Raw genomic sequence first — 24,787 nt, 5'->3', positions numbered from 1 at the left:
CTATGGATAATCTTTACCCAAAAGAACCTCCAAAGAATTTGGTTAATGGTAATAATGGTACAGATTTTCCAGAAATGAATACTCCACAAATGGATGATAACAACATCCAACATGAATCTAGAACTCCATCTCCAATTTATGCAAACGATGGTACAATATTATTAACCTTTCCTAGCAGATCAAAACAAAATAATCATAACAACCATCAAAGTAATTCCTCTAATTTACCCCAATATAATACTTCACATCAATTAAATCAACAACATTTTTATCCCCAAATGCAGAACAATGTTAATCAAAATATTAATACTTATTCCAATAACAATACTTACATTATAAATGATGTTAATGAATCTTTATCCTTTGAACAAAACTCTTCATTACAGAATGAAATAAATGAATCTAAACTTCATGAAAATAACCCATACATTAGTCATAGTCAACATGATCAATTTTTCGGAGATGAAATATACAATCAACAAAATAATTCTAATCTTTCTTACAATAATATTCCTAGTTCATCTAAAACAAATGATAATAATTTATTGTCATCAGGTAATAACTTTTTAATTCAAGAAAATCTCGATATCATTGGACAAAATAATGTAAATATTGATCAAGATAAAATTTCAGATAAAGATCTATTTAATGATATTCCTGATCATCCAGATTTTTGTGAAGAAAATGATAACATTTCTCATAGTAAGATAAACTATAAAATAAAAAGAAATTTAAAAAATTTTTAGGTATGAATAATCTTCATATGTATAACAATAATCCATTTGATGAAATAAATCCACCTGAACCAGATATCATAAAACCAAGAAATAAAGATAAAAATAAATCTAAAACTATGTATCAAATGCCAGAGACATGTAATATGCAGAACTTAAGCTATGATATAGAACAAAATCAAAATAATGTACTTCCACAAGATAATAATGATTTTGGTAATAATATTAATCAAGCTGTTATAATTCCTAATGATTCTTTTAATACTTCATCAAATTATGATTCTGATAATTTAAATGATTCAATTGTATCAACACACAATAACTATAATAATCAAATAACTGAAAAAGATATTCACATTCGGCAAGTACTTAACAATAAACAAAAAATAATTCCACAAAATAATTCAATATTACAACAAGAATCAGCTCCACAATATTCATTCCGTAAGTTGAGATTAAAAAAAATTAAATTTTATTTTTTTAGAACAACCTGAACAACAAAACACAGAGTCATCACAATATTATATAAATAATCAAAACAATATTGTTGATTCATTCCAAAATACTCAAAAAAATATTCAATATCCTCAGGAACAACATTATCTTCAAAAAAATCACGAAAATTTTGAAAAAATAAACAATCTTTCAATAAATCAGATTTCAAATACTGAAAACAATTTCTTTCAACAACAAAATTTACAACAAACTAATTTAAACAATGTAACACAACAATATTCAAATTATGTAGATAGAAATAATTTACATCCTGAACAACAAAGTAATTTTAATCCTATAAATTCAAGATCATTATATGTCGAAATAAATAAACAGATACAACAACAAAATTTATCAATTATTAGACAAAATGATCAAGATAAAAATTTTGGTTATCCAACGTCAAACCAATTTAATGATAACAATTCCATACCAAATGTAATGGAAAAAACTTGTGATCGAAGAAATTCAATACCAAATAGTAGACAAAGAATTGATAATCAACAAAATTGTATGCACAATGAATTTTTAGGAAGTCAAGATAGACAAGCTTCTTTGCCAAATTTAGCAACGGGAATTAATACTCAACAAAACTCTTCATCAAATGATACAAAAAGAGTTAATAATCAACAAAATTCTGTTCTTAATGAAATGTTAGGAATTAATAAACGACAAAATTCTTTACCAAATATGATGCAAAGAATGTTTTATAAACAAAATTATATATATAACAAAACTATAGGTATACAAAATCAACAAAATTTACTATCTAATGAGACGTCACAAATTCAAAATCGCCGAAATTCTTCACCTAATTTACTTTTGGAAGTTCAAAAGCAACAAATTTCTCAACCCAATATGATACAAAAAGCTAGTAATCAACAAATTCCTAAATCAAATATGGTACAAAGAGTTAATAATCAACAAATTCCTCAATCCAATATGGTACAAAGAGTTAATAATCAACAAATTCTTCAATCCAATATGGTACAAGGAGTTAATAATCAACAATTTTCTCAACCAAATATGGTACAAAGAATTCATAATCAACAAATTACCCAACAAAATATGATACAAAGAGTTAATAATCAACAAGTTCCTCAACCAAATATGATACAAAGAACTAATAATCAACAAATTTCTCAACCAAATATGGTACAAGGAATTCATAATCAACAAGTTCTACCACCAAATATGGTACAAAGAATTCATAATCATCCAATTCCTCAACCAAATATGTTACAAAGTAATAACAATCAAAAAACTTCTGTATTAAATGAATTACTAGGAAGCCATAGTAAACAAACTTCTATAGTAAATGAATCATTAAGTGTTTATAATCAAAAAAATTCCTATCAAATAAATCCAAAACAAAATATGTATTCTAACAATACTAAATATTTGGAACAATCACATGTACCTTCACAACAAATGAATCTTCAAAACTTCTCAAATCAAAAAAATATAAATCCTAGTAATTATTTAATCACTAATCAACAAAATCAAAAAAGAAATGATATTTTTAACCATCATAATACTTCTTCAAATATTTATCAAAATTCTCAACAATATTATAATAGAAATGATTTAAATAATTATCCACAAGGACAAATGTTAAATAATAATGATAATTCTGAACAACAATTAAAAAATAAAATAAATACTAATCTTCAGTATAATTATAAGCAATCATCAAATTATTCTCAACAAAATTTAGAATTAGTTAATTCTCAAAAAATTGGTGGTATAAATAATCAATTATATCCTTCAAATAATCAAACACAATCAGTAAATTCGAATCCATATGAATATCCTTTAACAAGAAATGAAGCAAATATGGTTAATTTCAGTATGGAACAAAGAAATATACCATTAAATACAATGAATCACATAATGAATTCTAGTAGTATTAACATTCAACAAAATAAGATTATTGAAAATAGCAATAACTCTACTGTTAATAATTCATTTATGACTAATATGAAAACATATAATATAGTACAAGTAAACTATAATAATATAATTAATCATCCAACATCAGATCAAAGTAAATATTTACAAAATTCTACTAATCTTAACAATTTTCCCCCAATATATCGTGGTGAAATGCCAATGATTCCTCATGGAAGTAATATACAAAACAATCAACAAATATTAAATAATAAAAGTAATGATTTATTAGAATTAAATTACAACTCAATAAATACGAGAAACATACCAGAAGTTTCTTTAGTACCAGAGATAGATCCACCAGTAAGAAAAAAAAGACAGTATACGAGGAGAAATCCAACAAATAAAAATAAAATTAATGATGAGACAAAAAATAGTGAGGTTAATAAAACAATTATATCTACTGGTATAGGAAATATTAATTTACAAAAAGAAATGAATATTAATGAAACTAAAATTCCTAAACGAAGAGGTAGAAAACCAAAAGTTTTAAAAGAACTAGAAGCACGGATGCAGGCAGAAGCACGTATACAAGCAGAAAAACAAATGACAACAACTGTTACTACAAATACAATTAACATTACAGCTAATAATATAAACTATAATAATGTTAACATTCCAGTTACTCATGTTGAAATTCCTGAAGTTGAAAATTTACCAAATAATGAAATTAATAGAAAACAAAATATGGCACATATAATATCTCCAGTAGTAAATACATTCCAAAATAATGTTGTTCAAAGTAATATTGAAAATAATACATATTTTTATACTGAAAATCAGGAACAATTATCTGTTAATATTGATAAAAGTACATCAGAACAAGAATATATAAATAATACAATACACAGTGATTTTGAATTAATTAAAGAAAAAAAGACATCAATAATTACAGGCGGACAAGATCAATCTACAGTAGTTATACCAGCACAGCAAACTGTAAAAGATCACATGTTACTACAAACTTTTAATAATGAACCACAAAATATTATAATAAATAGTAATGTTTCTTCAACTTCTCATGAAACATTTATAAATACTTCTTATATAACTAGCAATATAAATAAAAATATTGACTGTTATACTGAAGCAGATAATATAATTGATAAAACAATATCTCAATTTGAAAAAAATCAAATAAATGAAATTTATTATTCAGAATATATTGATGAGAATATTCAAATAAATGAGAATAATGTTGAAGAAATAACTAATACAAACATAAATATTAACAATATTAATAATGAAAATTTAACAAATATTATAAATGAATCATTAATTTTACCAACTAATTCTTCAATCGCTGGAAGTAGTAAAGATTCAAATAATCAAGATCTTATAAATACTTCAGAATATATTAATTATAAAAATGTAGATAGAAGTAAAGAGATAAGTAATTATTTTGCTAGTAATACTAAAGAAAATCCAAATATATATAATTTTAACAATGATATGGCAAATTCTGAAAGCCTTGCAAATCAAAAAAATATATACATACAACATAGTAAACTAATGAAAACAGGTGATTTAAATTGTAGAAAATATAGTGAAACTAATAATTCTATGTCTATTGAAAGTACTACTGTATATGACTTTTTTAAATTTAATGACTACCCTCAAAATAATACTTTAGATAACATTACAAATGGTAAATTTTTTTTTTCTTAACAATTATTTTTATTTATTTTTAGAAGAAGAAAACTTTAGAGATTTAAATTCATTAAACATTCAACAAAATATAGAAGAAAATTACAATTGTGAATCTAATTATATAGAAAATATTGATGATCTTTCAAATGATAATATATTGGAAGATAATATAAATAATTTAGAAGAATCTTTTTCAAAAAATGAAACAAGATTAAATTTAATTGAATTTACATATCAGTTAATTGATAAAATAAATGTAACAATTCAAATTGAAGGTAAGAGAAAAAGTTAACTTTTTTTTTAATCTGTTTTTACTTTAGCTACAATGGATAATATTATTCATGGTATTTATGTTTGTTTTCCTAATGACTTAGATAATATAAAATTGAAAAATAAACCTAATATGTATACTTTATTATCAATATTAATTAGAGAAATTTTAATTGATTTGGAAATTTCAAATTCTGGAATAATTCTTTTTAATTTCAATTCCTTTTTACAACCATATTTTAATGAAAATATTTATGAAGAGGCGATCAATGATAATGAACAACATTTAATTCATACAAATGTTCATTTTTGGAATTTTGATAATATTTATAAAGGTAAGAAACTATTACCATCATATGAAGATTATGGTATTTTACTTAATGTTGAAGAAAATGAGAATCAATTTTATTTAACATTTAGTAGATATCCAATAAATAAAAATTCTAACAGTGATAGTAATTTAAAAGATTGTTTAAAAAATTGTTTACTTGAAAATGGTCATCAATTAAGACCACATTATTTTGATAGTATTTATTATGATATTATTATTGGAGCAATAAGAAACTTTTTCCAAAATGAAATTATAGAATATTTAATACTATGTAATGAAGAAGGCAATCTTGAAGAAAAAATGGTTCATAGATATGTTAATGATTCGTATAATAGTGGCATTCTTGGTCAAAGTTACTTAGATATTTTAAATAAACAACAAATACCAGACTTTCTTGTAAATGAAAACATAGATATGGGAAAAAACATTGAAATTTATAAAAATTTTAAATATTGTGGATTGTTTGATAGTATAAACAATGTTCCTAGTATAGTTGATTTTAGAATATCAGGAAATTTCAGACAATATTGTAGAAATATTTGTGATACAAAATTATTTAATATTTCACTTTTTAAAGGTAATCATTAATTAAATTATTATTTTCATAATATTATTTTTAGATAATGCTCAATTTAATAGTAAAAATTTTATCATAAAAATGAACAAAGAAAATAATATTTCACAATTATTGTTAAGAAATAATTTATCAAGTACTCAAAAAATAAATATTTTTGAGCAATTACTTAGAAAAAATTATTCACCAAATTATATAAATATGTTATTATGGAATTTAGATAATATGAATAATTTACCAAATGTAAATCAACTTTTGAATAATAATAATTTAATAATCAATCAAGATAATTTTGTTGATCAGGAAGAAATTATTAATTTGTATGACATTAATGAACTTCATGAAGAAGATGTAACTGCTTTAATTGAAATTAATGAACCAACTGAAAAAATAGAAAATATTAAAAAAACAATAGATATTATTACTACTGAAACTTGTACTTCATCATTTAGATCATTAGATTTAAGATTTAAGAAAAAAAAGAAAAAATCTCATAGATATTTTACTTGGAAGTTACCAAACAAATGTAGTCAAGAATTGACTATATACAATAAAGAGGTTAAAAAGATAAAAAATAATAATTTAACTGTAAAACCATATACAGTTAGAAAAAGTTTTGTTAATGAAAAAGATATATTAAACATTTCCAATAATGATTTTAATATTAATAAAGAAAGTAATAGTTTATCAATATCACATGTAGAAAAAATAAAACATTATTATAATATGGATAATTTAAATATTATAGATAGTAATATTGAATTAAATAATAACTTGAGTGATGCTACATTTTCAAGTACACAGTTAGCTAGAATTAATGATGAATATAACAATTTATCTTTTATAGAAGTAAATTTTGCATTACACAAAAAATTAGATTCGTTAGAGTGTTCTATTATTGTACCAGAATTATGTCAAGTAATTAAAACTTCTACAACAATTCATAATGAAAAAATAAGTCTATCAAAAGAAGAAGAAATTATAAACGTTCATGGAGTTGGTAAAGATGTATCATATTGTAAAACACAACTTGATATAAATAATAAACAAATTATTTTATCAAAATCACAAGAAGAATTTAGTGTACTTCATACTAAAAAAATTGCTAATCAACATGATGCATGTAGTCTATATACTGTACAAAGTAATACTGAATTAAAAAATAATCTAACTGATGCTAGTATTTCATGCACGGAGATTGTAAAATGTAGTTATGCTCAAGAACAATTTTCGTTTATAGAGCAGAATTTCACTGCATATAAAGAACCAGAAATAATATCATGTTTTGAAACTATACCTGAAACATCTTATGTCATAAAGACAGCTGGAACATTTAATGATAATGAAATTAATTTATTTAGAGAAGAAGCAAATGTTGAAGCAAGCAAAATTATCAGTGATAAGGTATGTGAAAAAACTGTTTTGAATACAAATAATTCAAATATTACCTTGTTAAAAGAATCACAAAAAGTGAAAGTTTTACATACAGAAGAAATTAGAAAACAACAAATGAAAGATAGTTTTAATATCGTAGAAACAAATGTTACTTTAAATAATAATTTAACTGAAGCAAATATTTCAAGCACTGAGAAATGTAGAGTAAATGATGATAAAGAAGAATTTTCAATTACTGAAACTAATTTTGAATATAATAGAATATATGATTCAGAAGAATGTTCCAGTGTTATTCCAGAAATATCATATGTCGTAAAAACATCCGCAAATATCTGTCAAAAAGAAGTTAATTTACATAAAGATGAAGCTTTTTATAAAGTAAGTCTAATTGCTAGTGATAAGGTATGTGAAAAAGCTATTTTAAATACAAACAATTCAAACATTACATTGTTAAAAGAGTCACAAAAAATGAAAGTTTTACATACAGAAGAAATTAGAAAACAACAAATGAAAGATAGTTTAAATATCATAGAAACAAATGTAAACTTAAATAACAATTTAACTCAAGCAAGTATTTCAAGTGTTGAGAAATGTAGAATAAATGATAATAAAGACGAATTTTCAATAACTGAAACTAATTTTGAATCTAATAGAAAATATGATTCAGAAGAATGTTTCAGTGTTATTCCAGAAATATCATATGTCGTAAAAACATCCGCAAATATCTGTCAAAAAGAAATTAATTTACATAAAGATGAATCTTCTTCAGAAATTTGTGTAATTGCTAAAGATAAAGCTTTTGAAAAGATCAATTTTAATCTTAATAAATCATGCATAGAACTGGTAAAACCAACAAACAACGTTATGACGTCTCATATTGAAAAAATTAGTAATATATGTGTAGGCAATTCATTAAATATAAAAAAATCAAATTATTCATTAGTCAAAAAACCAGAAAATCTTAGTACTGATATATCAATAAAAATTCCAAATTTCTATTCTTCATTGTATTATTTAAAGAATTACAATTTAGCTCTTCATAAAAATCCATGTATTTCTGGTGCAACATGTCAATTAAAAATTTCAAACGGTCCTGTTAAACAAAGTTTCAGTGAAATTACCACTAAGTTTAGTTTTATTAGAAATGAAGAAAGTTGTAGTATTGTTTGTGTTTTGAAAGATAAAGTAAACGAAAAATTAGAAATAACAATTAGTGAAAATGTAATAAATGATTTACCTGATGATGATATAAATTTATCACTATTAAATAATGGTGACTTATGTAGTGAATATCATTATAGTGGAGTTGATGAAACGTTTGAAATAGATGAAACAGAAGAATTAGACACATTATATATTTATGAAAATCCTAAAAGTTGTAAGAGAAGGCGAATTGTACCACAAGTTGAGGATATTTTTAAGACAACTAATGAAATTATTACAAGTACTTTAACATTAAATGAAAAATATTTAAAAAAAGAGGATTATCAATGTTTTGGTTATTTTATCAAATCATTTATAACGTTTTTAAATGAATACTCAGTAATAAAAACAATATCTGATGAAATTAAAAATGTTAAAAGAAACGATAAAAAAGAAATTGCAAAATTATTACGAGAGATTATATTAAAAATACAAAAATTATTCCCAAAATTATTTAAAAATACTACAATTAAAGCTATGAAATTTATGTTTTACAAAATAGTCAAAATATGGGTATCATTAGTATGTAGTAATGAATTAAATGATCCATTACAAAATAAATTATTTGAATTTATAAAAAATAATTATGAAAGTAACTTGTTAGAATTATATTGTGAATTATCAGATATTTATGAATTTAATGGTGAAAATATTGCATTTAAAGTACATATTTCAAATAACAAAACAACAGAAAAAAAATTAAATAGATTTGTAAAAATATTTAATAAACTAATATGCAATGAAAAATTCCAATATTTTATTGTATTAAGTATTGAAAATGAAAATGTATCAAGTACTACTCATGAAATACAAATGAATAATGATACAATTGATATAATCAATACAAATGATACAAATGAAACAATTGAAACAATTGAACCAATTGAACCAAATGAACCAAACGAACCAAGAGAAGCAAATGAACCAAATGAATCAAATGAAGAAGCAACTGCAGAATCTAGTATTGTTGAAGAAACAAATAAAGAAAAAGTAGATTTAAGTGAAATAGTTATAATTGGAAAAGTAGAAGTTTTATATGATACATTATTTAGTGTTAAAGGTATTGAAAGAGACCAATCTGCTACTATATGTTTCTTAACTGAATTAGCTAAAAAGTACATTGGAGAGTTGGGAATGAATTATGTTAAGATGATAGAAGATATCATTGATAAAGAAAAAAATGGACAACATCAAAATATTTATTCGAAATGTTTGAAGACAAAATATGTTAGTACCAAGACATATTTTATTTTATTTAGTGTTAACAAAAAACAATTTTTACAATATTGTAGAAAAATAAAGGGTAAGAAGAGTGTTTTACAAAAATACATAAATACTCTTATTGAATGTGGTACTATTTGTGACAAAAATAATATAGATGAAAATATATCAAACAATGTTAATATTGAAGATGATAATTCATTTTCAAAAATACATTTAACAAAATATTTGTTAGAAGGAGTTAGAGGTGTAAATGAGGAAAGAGTAGATTATCTTAGAATTAAATTAATTAGAACTGAAAAAAAGAAATGTAAAATTATTATTGAAATTTTAAATTCATGTGAAATTGTAGAACAATTTCTTCCAGATAAACCAAAAGAACCATCAAAAAGAGGACGAAAACTTGGTTCTAAAAATGTTCGTAAAAGAAGAATTGTAAATAGTTTGTTTTTGGATCTTTTTGGTAGATTTGAAACAGTTGTTAAAATTGAAATGTCAAAAAGATCATTAGAACATTCAGGAAGATTTGCAAATGAAATAGCTGCTAAAGCAGTAGTAATGCAAGCATTTTCTTTTGATAAAAGTATGGAAAGACTTTATAGAGGAATTTGTTTAGATAAATTTTCAAGTAGAATATTAGCAAAAATAGCTCAATTTAATCCATTATTATATATTTGTTCAACTGGAATAAGTGTTGAAGAATTAGAATTATTTAAAGATTATAATCCTTTGTTATGTCGAATGATAGAAGTAGATCTTTCAAAATGTACTTATCAATCACCAAATAAGGAAGCATTATATTATCATATATTACAATTTCATTTTAAACATATAAAAAAATGTACATGGAAAGGATGTCAAATTAATCCATATTTTAAAGCAATAAGTAATTTTGCTGAACATGCTGCATCACATATTAAATATAAAAGATTTCAATGTATTATTTGTCAAGCTGGATATTCAAGACATGCTGATTTAAAAATACATATACATAGAAATCATTCAGCTCGTTATAGAATTAAATGTTGTTTAAAAAGATGTAATCATTACTTTACAACAGTTGAAGCTAGTTTAAAACACTTGTATACTTATCATTTTCCAGTTAAACAATGGATATGTCCTGTTTATGGATGTGGTAGATCATTTTTTGATAAAGGTAGTGCTAATCAACATATTAAAACTAATCATTGTCGTCGTACTAGAAGAATATCTTCTTTATTAGAACATTGTGAATACAAAAATACTTATTTTGGTGTTATTACACATTCTTTATTAGATCATTTTTATTCAAAGTATGATGAAGAAGATAATGCATTATTTACACAAAGACATTTAAATTCATATCATTGTAGAGATGTTTGTGTTCATATAAAAGAAAAACCTTTAGAAGTATCAAAATTAGCTAAATGTGTTCTTAAAAAAGATTTACATAAAATAGCAAAATTTGGATATGAAACATTTTTGGAACAATTAAAAAAACATGATTGTTTTGCATATATAATTGCTGTTGAAGATATGAAATTACGTAGACAATATGAATTGTTACCAATTTTAAATCAAGCATTAAATATATACATTGATTCAGATGAACAAGAATTACAAAAAAATGATATTGAAGTTTATGAACAAATGGTTATAGAATTAAATAAACCTGATTGTCTTTTAAAAATTATAACACTTGAATCCAATCAAAGAAGATTTGAAATACCAGAACAAATACCAAAGGATGTACCAGAATTATTGAAAGATTTTATTTTAAATAAATCATATATATGTCCAAATTATTTAAAAAGAGTCCAAGATGCATATATTTCATTTGTTAAAAAAAATGAAAATAATCCTGAACCTATGCAATTTAAAAATACAGTACCACGTTATGTTGATTATAAAATTCCTGTAGAAGTTTCAAATGTACTTAGAATTGATGATAGTTTAGAATTAATTAAAGATAAAGAGATATTAACTAATGAAGATAAAACTGAATTAGAAAGACAGTTTTGGAAACGATTACTTGAAGGTTCTTTATCAATTACATCGTTATCATATTTTAAAAAAGGATTTTTATCTTTATCAGATGAAGCAATTGAGACCACTAAAACACTCTATTCTACTGCATGTTCTAAATTTATTGCTGAAATAAAACAAAATTCTGGTTTTTCAGAAGAAGCAGAAGAATTTTTCTTAGAACAATTTAAAAGAATAGAAAGAGAATGTGCTCCAATAGAACGTGAAGCAACTATGTATGCAAATTTTAAAAATGTACTAAAAGAAATAGATGAAACTATAACTGAAGACAATGTTTGTATAAATAAAGTAGCATTTTCAAGAAATAAGATATTTCCTGAACTCGATTTTTTGAGTAGTTTTGAAACATTTAAAGAAGTAACATCAAATATGGTTTCTATAGATCTTGAGATGCCACCAAATAAAAGAAGAGTAAAGAAAAATGTTTGTGAAGGAGAGGGTTTTTTAATTGAGGATTTTAAGATTGATGATGTTGATACATCTAATATAGTTGAATATGATTCTGATTCTGATTCTGATACAACAAGTGACAATGGAGAAGAAAATAAAGACAAAGAAGGAGAAAAAAGTATGAATACTCATATAATAGATGATTCAATATTTAATATTGATCTTCCATCTAATATTGATATTGATGAAAGCGACAATGATAAAGATATTTATGATGAAAGTGGTGTATACTCACATTTAGGATATAATGTTCAATTAATGATTCGTGCCAAAATGAGTGGTATTTATGGTGTACATATATCAGAGGAAAAAAATTCATTATTTCAAAAAAAAGCACTTAAACATATGGTTGGTCCATTTTGTTGCAATGATATTATTATGCCAGAACAATATAAATATGAAACATATGATAACAAAGGTCGTCTTGCATATATTGAGAAACAAAAACGTATTGAATTAGTTGATACAAGTGTTTCAATTCCTATTTTAAATGATTTAATAATATTAAGTGATGAAGTAGCAAAAAAATTAAATCAAACTAATGTTTGTTTAAAAGCACATGTTAGTCCAAATGATAGAAGAAAAGTTAAATTAAGAAATAAAGAAGGGTTAGTAATTATAGTGGAATTAAATCAATTAGATTATTTTCGATGCCGTGTTGTTGATCCAATTGATAATACACTTTTTAAAATGACAAGAAATGGTATTAAAACAATGACTACTGTTAAACCAAAAATAACTGCTATGTATGGTGTTCAAAACTGGGAAGTTATTGGGGGTAATGAGGAATAAGTATTAATTTTTTTAATTGTAAAATAATTTTTTTTTTCCACATTGTAATGCATTTAACTTTTTTTAAAAAAATATTTATTAGAAAGATAATATATTAATAATTAATATACGTATTGACTATTATATATAGTCTAAATAATAATATATTTTTTTAATGTATATAAAATAAATATGGAATATAAAATTGTTATAAACAAAGTATTAGAATAAATATAATAAAAAATATTTTGTATTTAAAAGTTTATTTATAAATATATTTAATTTTTTAGTATAGTTTCATTAACTTAAAAACTTTAAGATTAGTTTATATGCTTTAAAAATTATAAAATGATATTACTGTATTTTTGGATAATTTAATATAATCTGAAATGTACTAAAAAAGTTTAAATATGCAAAACAAACATTATTTTTAACATGTAATATTTAAACATTTTTAAATAATTAAAATTCTTATACTTTAAAAGATTTTTTAAAATGAAAATGTTATTTAGATGTATATTTTACAATTATGAAGATTTTATTGAAAATTGCAATTATAAATTTATATTAATTATCTTAAATCTATTTTTAAAGTATAGACAATATTATTTTCAAGATCAAAAAATTGTATTGTTATACTATTATTTGGATACATTTTTTTACAATTTATAACTAGATTTAATTTTGATTTTTTTTAATTTTTTAAGAGATGTGTTGAAAATTTGTTCAAACAAGTTACTCTATATATATATATTTTATTCACAAAATATTCATTTACATTAAAAATAATAAATTCTTCAATTTTACAGTAAAATAAAGTAGTTATTACAAATTTATAAAACATAATATCATATGAAAAAAGAAGTGTACAAATAAGAATATATTATTCTTATTTCTAAAAAATTATTTCTCATTTTAGAGATTGTAAAATTGAGTATAATATTCAAGTTTAATTAAAAATTAATTTTTTTAAAAATATCATTATGAATGCATATAATTTTTTAATAGAAATTGATTATGTCTTATATTTTATTAGATATTATTTTAAACTTATATTTTATTATTTTTTCTCTCTTTATAAAAAATAAAGAATAATCTCAAATGTAAGATTTATTAATAAAAAATAACCAAACAGAAATTAAAAATATTTCAATTGCAAAATAAAATATATTTGTATTAAAAAAATGTGTAAAAAAACTTTTGTTATATTATGATGATCAATATTTGTAATGTTAAATTGTCTTAAAAACGTATAAATCTATTATATTTTTTTTTTTAAATTTTTTTGTCAAAATTATTAAAATTTTTATGGTTATATATTATTCACATATTGAACGATCTGCTCTACAATCAGCTCTTTCTGTTGCCATAAATAATTTTCCATTTTGACATATACATAGTTGATATTGTGCATGTCCTTGTCCTGAAGCTTTTTCAAGACCATTTATATAAATATTAGATGAATCCATATGAATTTCACCATTTTTTGTTTTCATTTGTATATCTAATAAACTTGTCAAAACAATTTCACCAGCACTACTTAATAATTCAATATCTTGTGCTGCTTCAACTTTTAAATTTCTTGTTGGTGATTCAAGACTTAAAATAAAAATTAATTAATATAATAATTTTTTTTTACCTTAATGGTGTATCAGATTCAGGTCTTACAACAGATGTTTGAATAGCTCCTTCAAATATACTACCACCATCATCAAGAATTCTAAGATTATCTAATTTTAAACCTATTTCATTGGAATCAGCAAAAAATAATAGTTTTCTATCTGGACTAAGAACTTCAAAACGATTACATATAGCAGTAGCTTTTCCATCTGGATCTAAATTAAGAGAAGATGTTGCTGAACCACTAATATTATGAGCATTAATTAAGACACCCATTGAGGAATCTATTAATAATGCATCATCCTTAAAATATTTTGATTATAATCAAAAGATAATATTACTTACATTATCAGTAGATAATTGCGACAATTGAACAGATTTTTCAAAATGACTTTTACCTTCAACTTTGATACCATCATTAACAATTTTGAATGCACCCATTCCTTCAGTTGAGAAATCAAGTACATTCATTATCCATATTGTTAATGCTAAATTAATAACAATAACAATTGTAAGTAATAAAATAAAAACATATAAACATCGTTTCCTCCATCCATAAATACCAACTCTTTATAAAAAAAAATTTTTTTATTAATAAAATATATTTATTTATTTTATTATCTTACTTGTAGATATCTGAATCAGGCATAGGTTTAATACTACTATGGATAACAGTTGTATGTTCTCCTGAATGAGGATATTGTTGAAGAGAATTATGATATTGGTGAACACTTTTATATGGATCTTGACTAGGACCTCTTGACCAAATAGGATCTTCTTGGTACGGTGTAAATCGTTCCATTATAACAAAAATAATTTAATAAATTTAAACAAAAAAAAAAAGTTTAATTTTATTAGAAATTTAAGATATTTTAAAGTATATTGATATGATATAAAATGTTAGAAATATTTATTTGCCTAATCATTAAGATCTTTCACACAACTAATCACACTTCTTTTTCAACAATTTATATTATTAAATGTATAGAGGAGTGTGCTTTTATTTATTACAAGATTACTATTTAAAATATGCCACAGAGTAACAATCAAAATTTTCTTTTATATACTTTTTCTTTTATTATAATAATTAAAAAAGATAATTCTAAATAATGTATTGTTAGTATAATTTATAAACATTTACCACATTTATATTTATTAAAGTTAGTATAAAATTTTATTTACTTAATAAAAATTATATAAGTTTAATAAAAAATACAAATTAATTATTTTTAATATTTGACAGCATAATAAAAAAAAATCATATTTAAAAAAAAATAAATAAGAAGTTTTGATTTTTTTTTAATAAATTATATTATTAATATTTATTAATTAATTGTCGTAAATAATATTTCCATTTCTTTCATAATTTATATTAATCATCAATTACTCATTTATTTTAATAAAAAAAATTTTTTTTGACAAATATAATATCATTTTACAATTTTAAAATAATTTAATTTAAAGAGATTTATATATAATGATAAGAAAGACCCTCAATCATTTCTTAGTTTATTGAGGTATTATTTTCATCAATTATAATAAATATATCATATAAAACATTCTTTGGTTAAAGCACCACAAACAAGAATATTCATAATAATATATTTAGTATTTAATGTTTTGTTCAGTAATTTAAATTTAATGGCATTTTATTATTTTTAAACCTAATAGTGACATTTGTTGCCATAAAATATAAGCTGATTTAGTTTAACCAATATATATATATATATTTAATATATATTTTATTTTACAATTCTAGATCTTTAATCAACATATCTAATGTTACCATATTATTAAACATATTCATGTTATTATATCAGTTACTTTTTATTTTATTCATATTTTTGATTTCATTATTTAAAATATATGCAAACAATTTACCATTAGCACCATTTCAAATTAAGGTATTTTTTTAAATATTCTTTATTTTTATTTTCAATAATTTATCATTTTTAAAGATACAATGTAAAAGTGGTCTTAGTTATGGTAAAAATGATTCAATTAAAAAAAAAGAAATATGTCCGGTATCATCAACTAGTTGTGCCTACATTGAAATACCATTAAAAAAAGATAATATTTCTATTTATGAATGTGTTGATGAAAGTATTTTAAGTGGTGAAGATGATGGTGAAGAGATGGCAAAACATAAATTATTTTCACAAATGTGTAATCATATCCCAAAATGTCAATTATTAAATTCAACCCTTTTAAATCCATCATTTAAGAAATATCTTTCAACTACATATAAATTAATATCATCAATATTTTTAAATAAAAAATTATTATTTTGTTGTAGTATGAATAGTGCGGTATTAGAAAAAATTATTAAATCAAAAGATAAATCGCAAAGTAAGTATATTTTACCTTATTAAATTTTGCTAATTAAATAATTTTTAGAACTTGTAAGTAGTAATTCAATAAAATGTAATAAAATAACATGTGGTAATGGAGCAATCGGTTGTCTATCTTATCAACAATTTCCAAAAGCAAAAATAATAAATGCTGAAGATTATATTGATGATGAAAAAGAAGATATATATGATAGTAATGAAAATTTTATAAATGAAAATAATAAAAATGACAAAGAAATGATAGAATATAGTTATGAGGATGATAATATTAATAATAATTATAATTTTGAACCAATACAAATAGAATTTAATACAGAATTTGATCAAATTTATAGAAAAAAAAGACATAAAATAAAAAATCAAGATAATGAAAAAACATATCAATGTGTTTATCCTCATTTAAATGATGAAGTATATCGATATTGTACAATGATATATTCAAATTTAAATAATAATCGTTGTTATAAAGGAAAAGAATTTAAAATATGTTGTTGTTATGTAAGACCAAATACAAATACTTGTGAACCAGGAGAAAAAGAATTACCACCAACAATTATTTTACCACCAAGAATTGTATCAAATAAAAATATTATTGAAAATAAAACTATTATTTTAAAAAAAAATTCACAAAATAAAATATCAACAACTACAACAATACCAACGATTTCATCAACAATAAAATCGATATCATTATTGGAGAGACAAAATAAATCTAAAATAACCAATTTTATGAAAAATAAAGAAAAAAACATTTTAAGTGGTTATAAAAAATCAACAAACAGAAAGTGCAAATATTTAACAAAACAAAAAATGCGACGTTTACAGAATGATCGAATAATTCCATATTTTTACAAGCAAGAAATATGTTCATCATCACCAAGGTTAAATACAAGAATATTAATTTTTTTCAATAACATTATCACTTTTATTATTTTTAATTATTATTTATTTTATTAAATAATAAAATTATTTTTAAATATAACAATTTTAAAAATAAAATAAAAATTAATTTAATTATAATTTTAACTTTATAAATAGTTTATATTTTAAAGTTTTTTATTTTAAATGTTTTTAAAATACTTTTTTAAACTAATATTTGATTATAATATACACACTTGATTAGACTTAAAATTGATAAGATTGTTTTCTACATTATATAATAACGTAAAAATTTAGTTGCTTGTATATATTGTTATATATTTACACTAGTAATATTTTAGATAATATTAAATTATATCATAAAGAATGACTAGGATATTTTATACTATTTATATGTTTATTATATTACAAGAAGTTATATTAAGTGAAAAAATATTAATTTACTCACCATCATATACTGCAAGTCATACAATAACTAATGGAAAAATAGCTGATATTTTAGTTAAAAATGGGCATGATGTTACATTATTAATTCTTGATTTTGATTCAACAGTCAAAATAAATGGAACAAAATTGGGAAAAGTTGTAAGGATGGCAAATTTATCACAAACATATGAAAAATTGATGAGTGATTGGTTAGGTGGTGATGGTAGTGAACAACCTGATATAGCTAGTTTCTGGTCAAGATATTCTTTTGAAAAAGTGTCAAATGATATATGTAAAATTATCATTTCAAGAATAAACGAATTAGATTTTTTAAAAGAGGAAAAATTTGACTTAGGTTTTGTTGAGATGATTGAATATTGTGGACATGGTATTTTACATTATTTAAATATTAAAAAAACAATTTGGATATCAACAACACCATTACATGATACTGTTGCATGGAATTTTGGTTTACCTACAACACCAAGTTATATACCATCAGTTGAGGAAAATTTTAATGGACCAATTATGAATTTTTGGGAAAGGTTAATTAATACAAAACAACTTTTAACACAATTATTTCTTCAATATATTAGTAGTGAAATGGTAAGTTTTTTTTTTTAATTTATCTATTTATTTATATTTAAATTATAGTGTACTTCTAATTTTCGTAATGGTATTGATAAAAATTTTCCAAATTTACGTTATTTAGCAAGCAACTCATCAATTGGTTTTGTTATGACAGATGAAATATTAGATGTTCCCAGACCAATTCTTCATAAAATAATTTATATAGGAGGTTTAGGATTTGAAAATCCTAAACCTTTAAGTACTTATTGGAATAATATAATGAATATGGGAAAAAAAGGTGTAATTTTATTTAGTATGGGAACTGGTGCTTCTTTTTCATTATTTGAAGTTAAAAAAAAAATTGATATATTAAATGCATTTAATGAATTTTCAGAATATCAATTTATTTTGAAAATTAATAAAGATGATAAGGAAACTGAAAATTTGATTAAAAATTATACAAATATTGTTTTAACATCCTGGATGCCACAACCTGATTTATTAAATCATCCAAATATGAAATTATTTATTACACATGGTGGTATTGCTAGTATTATAGAATCACATATGAATGGTATACCTTTAATTGTTATTCCATCATTTGCTGACCAACAACGTAATGCTAAATTTATAGAATGGAGAGGAACTGGTATAGCAATTTTAAGAAGCACTTTAAATTTTGAAGTATTAAAAAATGCTATTAATGAAATTCTTACTAATGATAATTATAGAAGTAAAGTTAATAGAATTAAAAAATTAATCAAAACAAAACCTGGTACACCAGAAAAAAAATTAGTTGAATGGACTAACTATGTTCTAGTAAATGATGGATTAACAGAATTTAATTCACCAGCAAATGAAATGAATATTTTTGTATATCATGGTATCGATATATTATTGTTTATAATATTTCTTTTTATTACATTAATTTATATTTTTATTAAAATATTCACATTGCTCATAAGAATAAAAAAAATGGAAACAAAAACTAGCAAAAAGAGTATGTTAAAAAAGAAAAAAGCTTAGTATTATTATTATCAAAAAAGAAATATATTTTGTATTTTAAAAAAATAAATTAGAACATAAAGCAATTAAATCAACATATCCAGAATGTTAAAAAAATTTTTTTTAATGTTAATAAATGTAGAAAAAAAAAATTTTTACTTTTTTTAAAGCAACTTTATATCATATATTATTTTTATTAATAATTTTTGAAAAATTTTATGATGATAATAATGAGTATAATAAATTATACATTAATTTATTTTAATACTTATTGTAAAAAAAAAATTATTTATTAGAGTTGTATTGTAATACCATATCTTATCCCATGTGTCATATTTCATTACAAAATTATAAAAATGGACTGATAATAGTTCTTTCATATTAGCATACTTTCTTTAATCTACAATTCTTTTTCTTTGTTAGTTAAATTAATAAACTAGAAATTAAATATGGATATAATTCTTAAACAAAATCTTCATATATATTTTTTTATTTTTAGCTAATATTTATTTTTGTATCAACTCCTCCCTTGGATTGATAACGATATAAGGAATATTAAAACAATAGAAATGTGATATCCATATAATTCTAATAATTGTGGAGTGTGAGATTTTCAACTATTTTCTTTAATTTATTTTCACATTAACTCATTTTTTTATTGGATACCGAAGGATATAATGATATCATTATTAGGTTCTATTTGATTTATGTGACGTATAAATGTTATTTAAATTAAAGATTCTGCTAATAGGAAGATTATATAAGGAGACAAATATCTTATTTTCATATCAAAAACATCCTCTTAATGGCAATTTAATTTTTTTTTTCTTCTAAACAACGTTAACTATTTTGTTTTTTACCGTTATATAATTTGATTTTTTTTAAACATTAACTAATATTTTAATAATTAAAAATTAAAATAAAAAACACTATCAAATTCAATTTAATATTTAAATTTGTTTACTATACATTTTTTTTAGAATAATAAATGTTTTAATAAAACAATAATATATTTTTTCTTTTTTTTTTCTTTTAAATTTTATTATATTTATTTAACCTTTTTCTATTTTATAGTTAAGAATGCATTCTTATAATCAAACATTATTATTTTTACGCCTTCTCTTTTGTGTAATTATTTTATCAAAAGTTATATCAGGAGAAAGTTATGATAATTTTAATGAAGATGACGAAACACCTTTTTCTGTATCTATCAAGCATGTTAGAAGTCTTGGAGCACGTGAATTATTTGGAAAAAGATCAAATCAAATTGGTAGGCTTATTTTTATAATTATTAATTTAATAATATATATTTTTTTTTTTAAAACAGGTTCTTCTTCATATATTTTTGGAAGACATAGCAGAAGAGGAAGAGAACTTTTTGGAAAAAGAAGTTCTCCACTAACTGGTTATTTGGGTATCCCAGATGATCAAGTTATAAATGGATTTTATAATAAAAGAACAAGAGCTAGAGAATTACTTGGTAAAAGAAGTGAAATTATTAATGATAATAATTTTAATGATGATTTATTACAAAATGATAAAAGAAGAGCACGAGAATTATTAGGTAAACGTAGTTATATGGATTTATTTCAAATTGCACCTGGATATTTTGATTCATCAGAGGAAATTTTAAATATGAAGCCGCAATTTGAAAATTTATATGAAGTAAAAAGAGGCCGAACAAGAGAATTATTTGGAAGATAATAAATATAAATATAAAATTATATATAATAATATAAAGAAAATTTTTACATCCCTTTAAAAAAATTTCTTTATAGTTATTAAAACAATTTCTATCATCATAACTAAAAAATAACATTAATATGTTAACTATATTTTTAACTAAAACAAAACTTAATTATTTTTTTTTTAACCTTAACATTGTTTGATTTTAAATTTAATATTAATATTATAACCTTACCTATGGTTATCTTTTCTCTCAAACATTTTTAATTGTATATGGCGATTTGATACAAAATAAAATTTTATTACTTTAATATTTTTGAAGTCAATTTTAATTATTTGAAAGTTTAATCATTATTTCAAATTTAAATCATTTATAAATAACTTCTTATATATAATTTATAACTTCAGGTTATATATAGTTTGCGCTAATTTCATATAAAAAGTTAATTTTTGTTTTTATAATAAAATAGTATATTTAAAATGTCATTTTATGTTATTTATTTGTCGCGCAAATTTATATTTAGTACTTCCGGTTACAATATCATGAAATCAAAGAAATAAAAGATGAAATAACACTTTATATATAGTTAATTAATGATAGTAAATATGACTTAACATAAAATAGGAAGTAAGTAGTTTATCTCCAAGAGTTACTCTTTAATATCTGATCATAAAATCAAAATAATAAACTATTTATAGTAAATGTATTTATTTATAATACATTTTTATAAGAATTTAATTAGAAGTAACAAAATGTTTGCAAAATTGTAATGATATCATAATATTATTTTACTTTTAAATATGTATAAATAAATATTTTAACATTCTTAATAGTTTTTTTTTTGTTAAAAAATGTAACCAAAATATATATAATTATTTTATTTAAATTAATTCTTTAATTTATATATAAATAAAATAAAAATAAAAAGGATAATTAATTGTGTAATATTCTATTAAAAAACATGAATATATATAAAAAAAAATTTTTTTTTTGTATATTATAATTATAAATTGTAATTTTCTTGAAATTTTATATCAATAAAATACATAACATTCCCTATTATTATTGTTTTTTTTTATTTTTTTTTTAAATTTTTTTTGTACAAAATTCAATGATAATATTGTTTACATATAATAATGCCTCGTATCATAATTATTTATTTTATTAGTAATACAAAATTTATTATTTAAAATTTTAACACAAAAAATAAATTTTAATTCTATTATTAAAATGTTTGTAAAAATATTTTTTTGTATTATAACATGATGATTATACGATTTAGTGTAAATTATTTACTTTTATTGTAAAAAAAAAAGTTTTTTTAAGTAACTTTGAGTAACTATACATTGGACTTTAATTAAACTTGACAATCTTAAATTAAATGTTTTTTTTATAACATATTTGTATTTGTATTGAAATACTAGAATGATTCACAATGTACGCAGGTATATTAATTTTTTGTTTCTACATGTAAATTGATTTTTTTTATAATTACACCATCTTTATTTCTAGACAAACAATGCAAATTTATAATTTTGTTTCCCTATAATCTTATGTCTCAAAGTCTTTAAGATAAAAAAATTAATTTTCATTAAATATATATTTATAAACGTTTTATCAACTATTTATTGTTATAAATAGTTTGCAAAAAAATTTATGATTGTTATATATAATATAATACTTAATGATCTGTATCTATTTTAAAAAAAAAAATTACAATTTTTATTTATATTTAAATCATTATTGACGTCATATATATATACATATATACCTACATAGAAATATACATAAAATTATTTAACTCATTAAACTTTTAAATAAAAATGATAAATATTTATATTTTAATTAGCTTGTTTAATATCTACAAATAATTTATAAAATTATTAAATAAAAGATAATATTTTTGTTACTACAGTAATTTATTCTTTAAAGAATTCTAGATTAGTAATATTATTATTACTAATATGTTATCTTTATTTCGTTATTTGAGGTGTAGTATGATAAATTTAAGAAGATTAGACATTGTATATAAGCAATTTATACTTTTAATGATCAAAATACTTTTAAAAAGATATTGTTTAAATTAATTTTCAATATAAAATTTTTAAGAAAAATACTAAAAAATTTAAATAATTATATTTACAATGATAAAAAGTACAATAAGATTTTTTTTTCAAATAAAAAAATATATATATAAAAAGATATTTATAATTTTTTTATATTCTATTTTATCAAAAGTAAATATATAAGTTTTGTTTCTTTTAGGAATTAAATTTATATATTATTTATTTTAACTTTTTTTACTCTAAATAATAATACTTTATTTTAACAATTTTTATTAGATAATTTAATTTTTCTTATACATTAAACCATAAAACTTTTAAATCTCAATTAAATTTTTTTTTTCCTAAATATCTAGTCTTATATATGTATAATAAATTTTATATGTTAAAATCTTACTTGATTTTATATATGCTTCAATTATCACAATTACCTATAATATTTCAATTGAAATATCTATTATTAGAATTTATATAAAATGATAAAAACATGTTTATATGTTACAAGTAAGTATAAACAAACGTCATTTTTTTAAATTTCTTTGTATTTAAATTTTTGAACTAAATATATTTATATTTGTATATATATATATGTATAAAACATTCGCAGCATTTGTTGATTTGTAAAAAAAATAATTTATTTGCTACACTTTTAAAATCAAGAATACAGTTACCTTGATCTATTGTGCTTTATATATCTTCATGTACTAAACAATAATTACTTAAGATTATAACATACAAGATCAAGATTTAGTGTGTAAAGTAATTGTGACAACATAGTGGTTCATCAACAAAATTTCTATTTAAAGTCTATGAACAAATTATAATTTCATGATTATAGAATGGTATCATTCCTAAATAAACCAGGTCTATTGGATTATTATTACAATTAATATATATATATATATTTTTACATACACATACATATATACATATAAATATATTTTAATAATTTATGAAAAAAATTTTTAATTCTTTATTTGTTATTAATTTTTATTGATTTTTTTAATTATTTATTGAACTTTTATAACATAACATTTAATCTTAAATATTTTTTTTTCTAAAAAAAGTATTTCTAAAAAAAAAAATTCTATTTTTTTATAAACATGATTATTTAAAA

General features: G+C 21.1%; 4 protein-coding genes across 4 annotated transcripts; 3 read left to right on the top strand and 1 right to left on the bottom strand.

The window, feature by feature from the left end:
* Positions 1-2: 2 nt before the first annotated feature.
* Positions 3-13,090, top strand: SRAE_X000045100 (Zinc finger protein GLIS2; the record flags this gene model as incomplete). The annotated part of the gene is made up of 6 exons (XM_024644797.1): positions 3-702; positions 747-1,178; positions 1,219-4,827; positions 4,871-5,104; positions 5,150-6,007; positions 6,051-13,090. The coding sequence occupies 6 exons, from the start codon at positions 3-5 to the stop codon at positions 13,088-13,090; spliced, it is 12,873 nt and encodes a 4,290-aa protein (XP_024510320.1).
* Positions 13,091-14,388: 1,298 nt separating this feature from the next.
* Positions 14,389-15,491, bottom strand: SRAE_X000045000 (MIP05434p; the record flags this gene model as incomplete). The annotated part of the gene is made up of 4 exons (XM_024644796.1): positions 14,389-14,668; positions 14,709-14,992; positions 15,035-15,257; positions 15,316-15,491. 4 exons carry the CDS (start codon positions 15,489-15,491, stop codon positions 14,389-14,391), a joined length of 963 nt encoding a protein of 320 aa, XP_024510319.1.
* A 1,003-nt stretch (positions 15,492-16,494) lies between these two features.
* On the top strand, positions 16,495-19,941 carry SRAE_X000044900 (UDP-glucuronosyl/UDP-glucosyltransferase family-containing protein; the record flags this gene model as incomplete). Its single annotated transcript, XM_024644794.1, has 5 exons — positions 16,495-16,593; positions 16,648-17,038; positions 17,087-17,921; positions 18,285-18,951; positions 19,000-19,941. The coding sequence occupies 5 exons, from the start codon at positions 16,495-16,497 to the stop codon at positions 19,939-19,941; spliced, it is 2,934 nt and encodes a 977-aa protein (XP_024510318.1).
* A 1,059-nt stretch (positions 19,942-21,000) lies between these two features.
* On the top strand, positions 21,001-21,624 carry SRAE_X000044800 (Hypothetical protein; the record flags this gene model as incomplete). The annotated part of the gene is made up of 2 exons (XM_024644793.1): positions 21,001-21,190; positions 21,248-21,624. The coding sequence occupies 2 exons, from the start codon at positions 21,001-21,003 to the stop codon at positions 21,622-21,624; spliced, it is 567 nt and encodes a 188-aa protein (XP_024510317.1).
* Between the last annotated feature and the right edge of the window lie 3,163 nt (positions 21,625-24,787).

This window comes from Strongyloides ratti, assembly GCF_001040885.1.
Source record: "Strongyloides ratti genome assembly S_ratti_ED321, chromosome : X".
Taxonomy (NCBI): Eukaryota; Metazoa; Nematoda; class Chromadorea; order Rhabditida; family Strongyloididae; genus Strongyloides; species Strongyloides ratti.
Note: the sequence above shows the minus strand (reverse complement) of the source record. Positions and strands in the feature narration are given on the sequence as shown.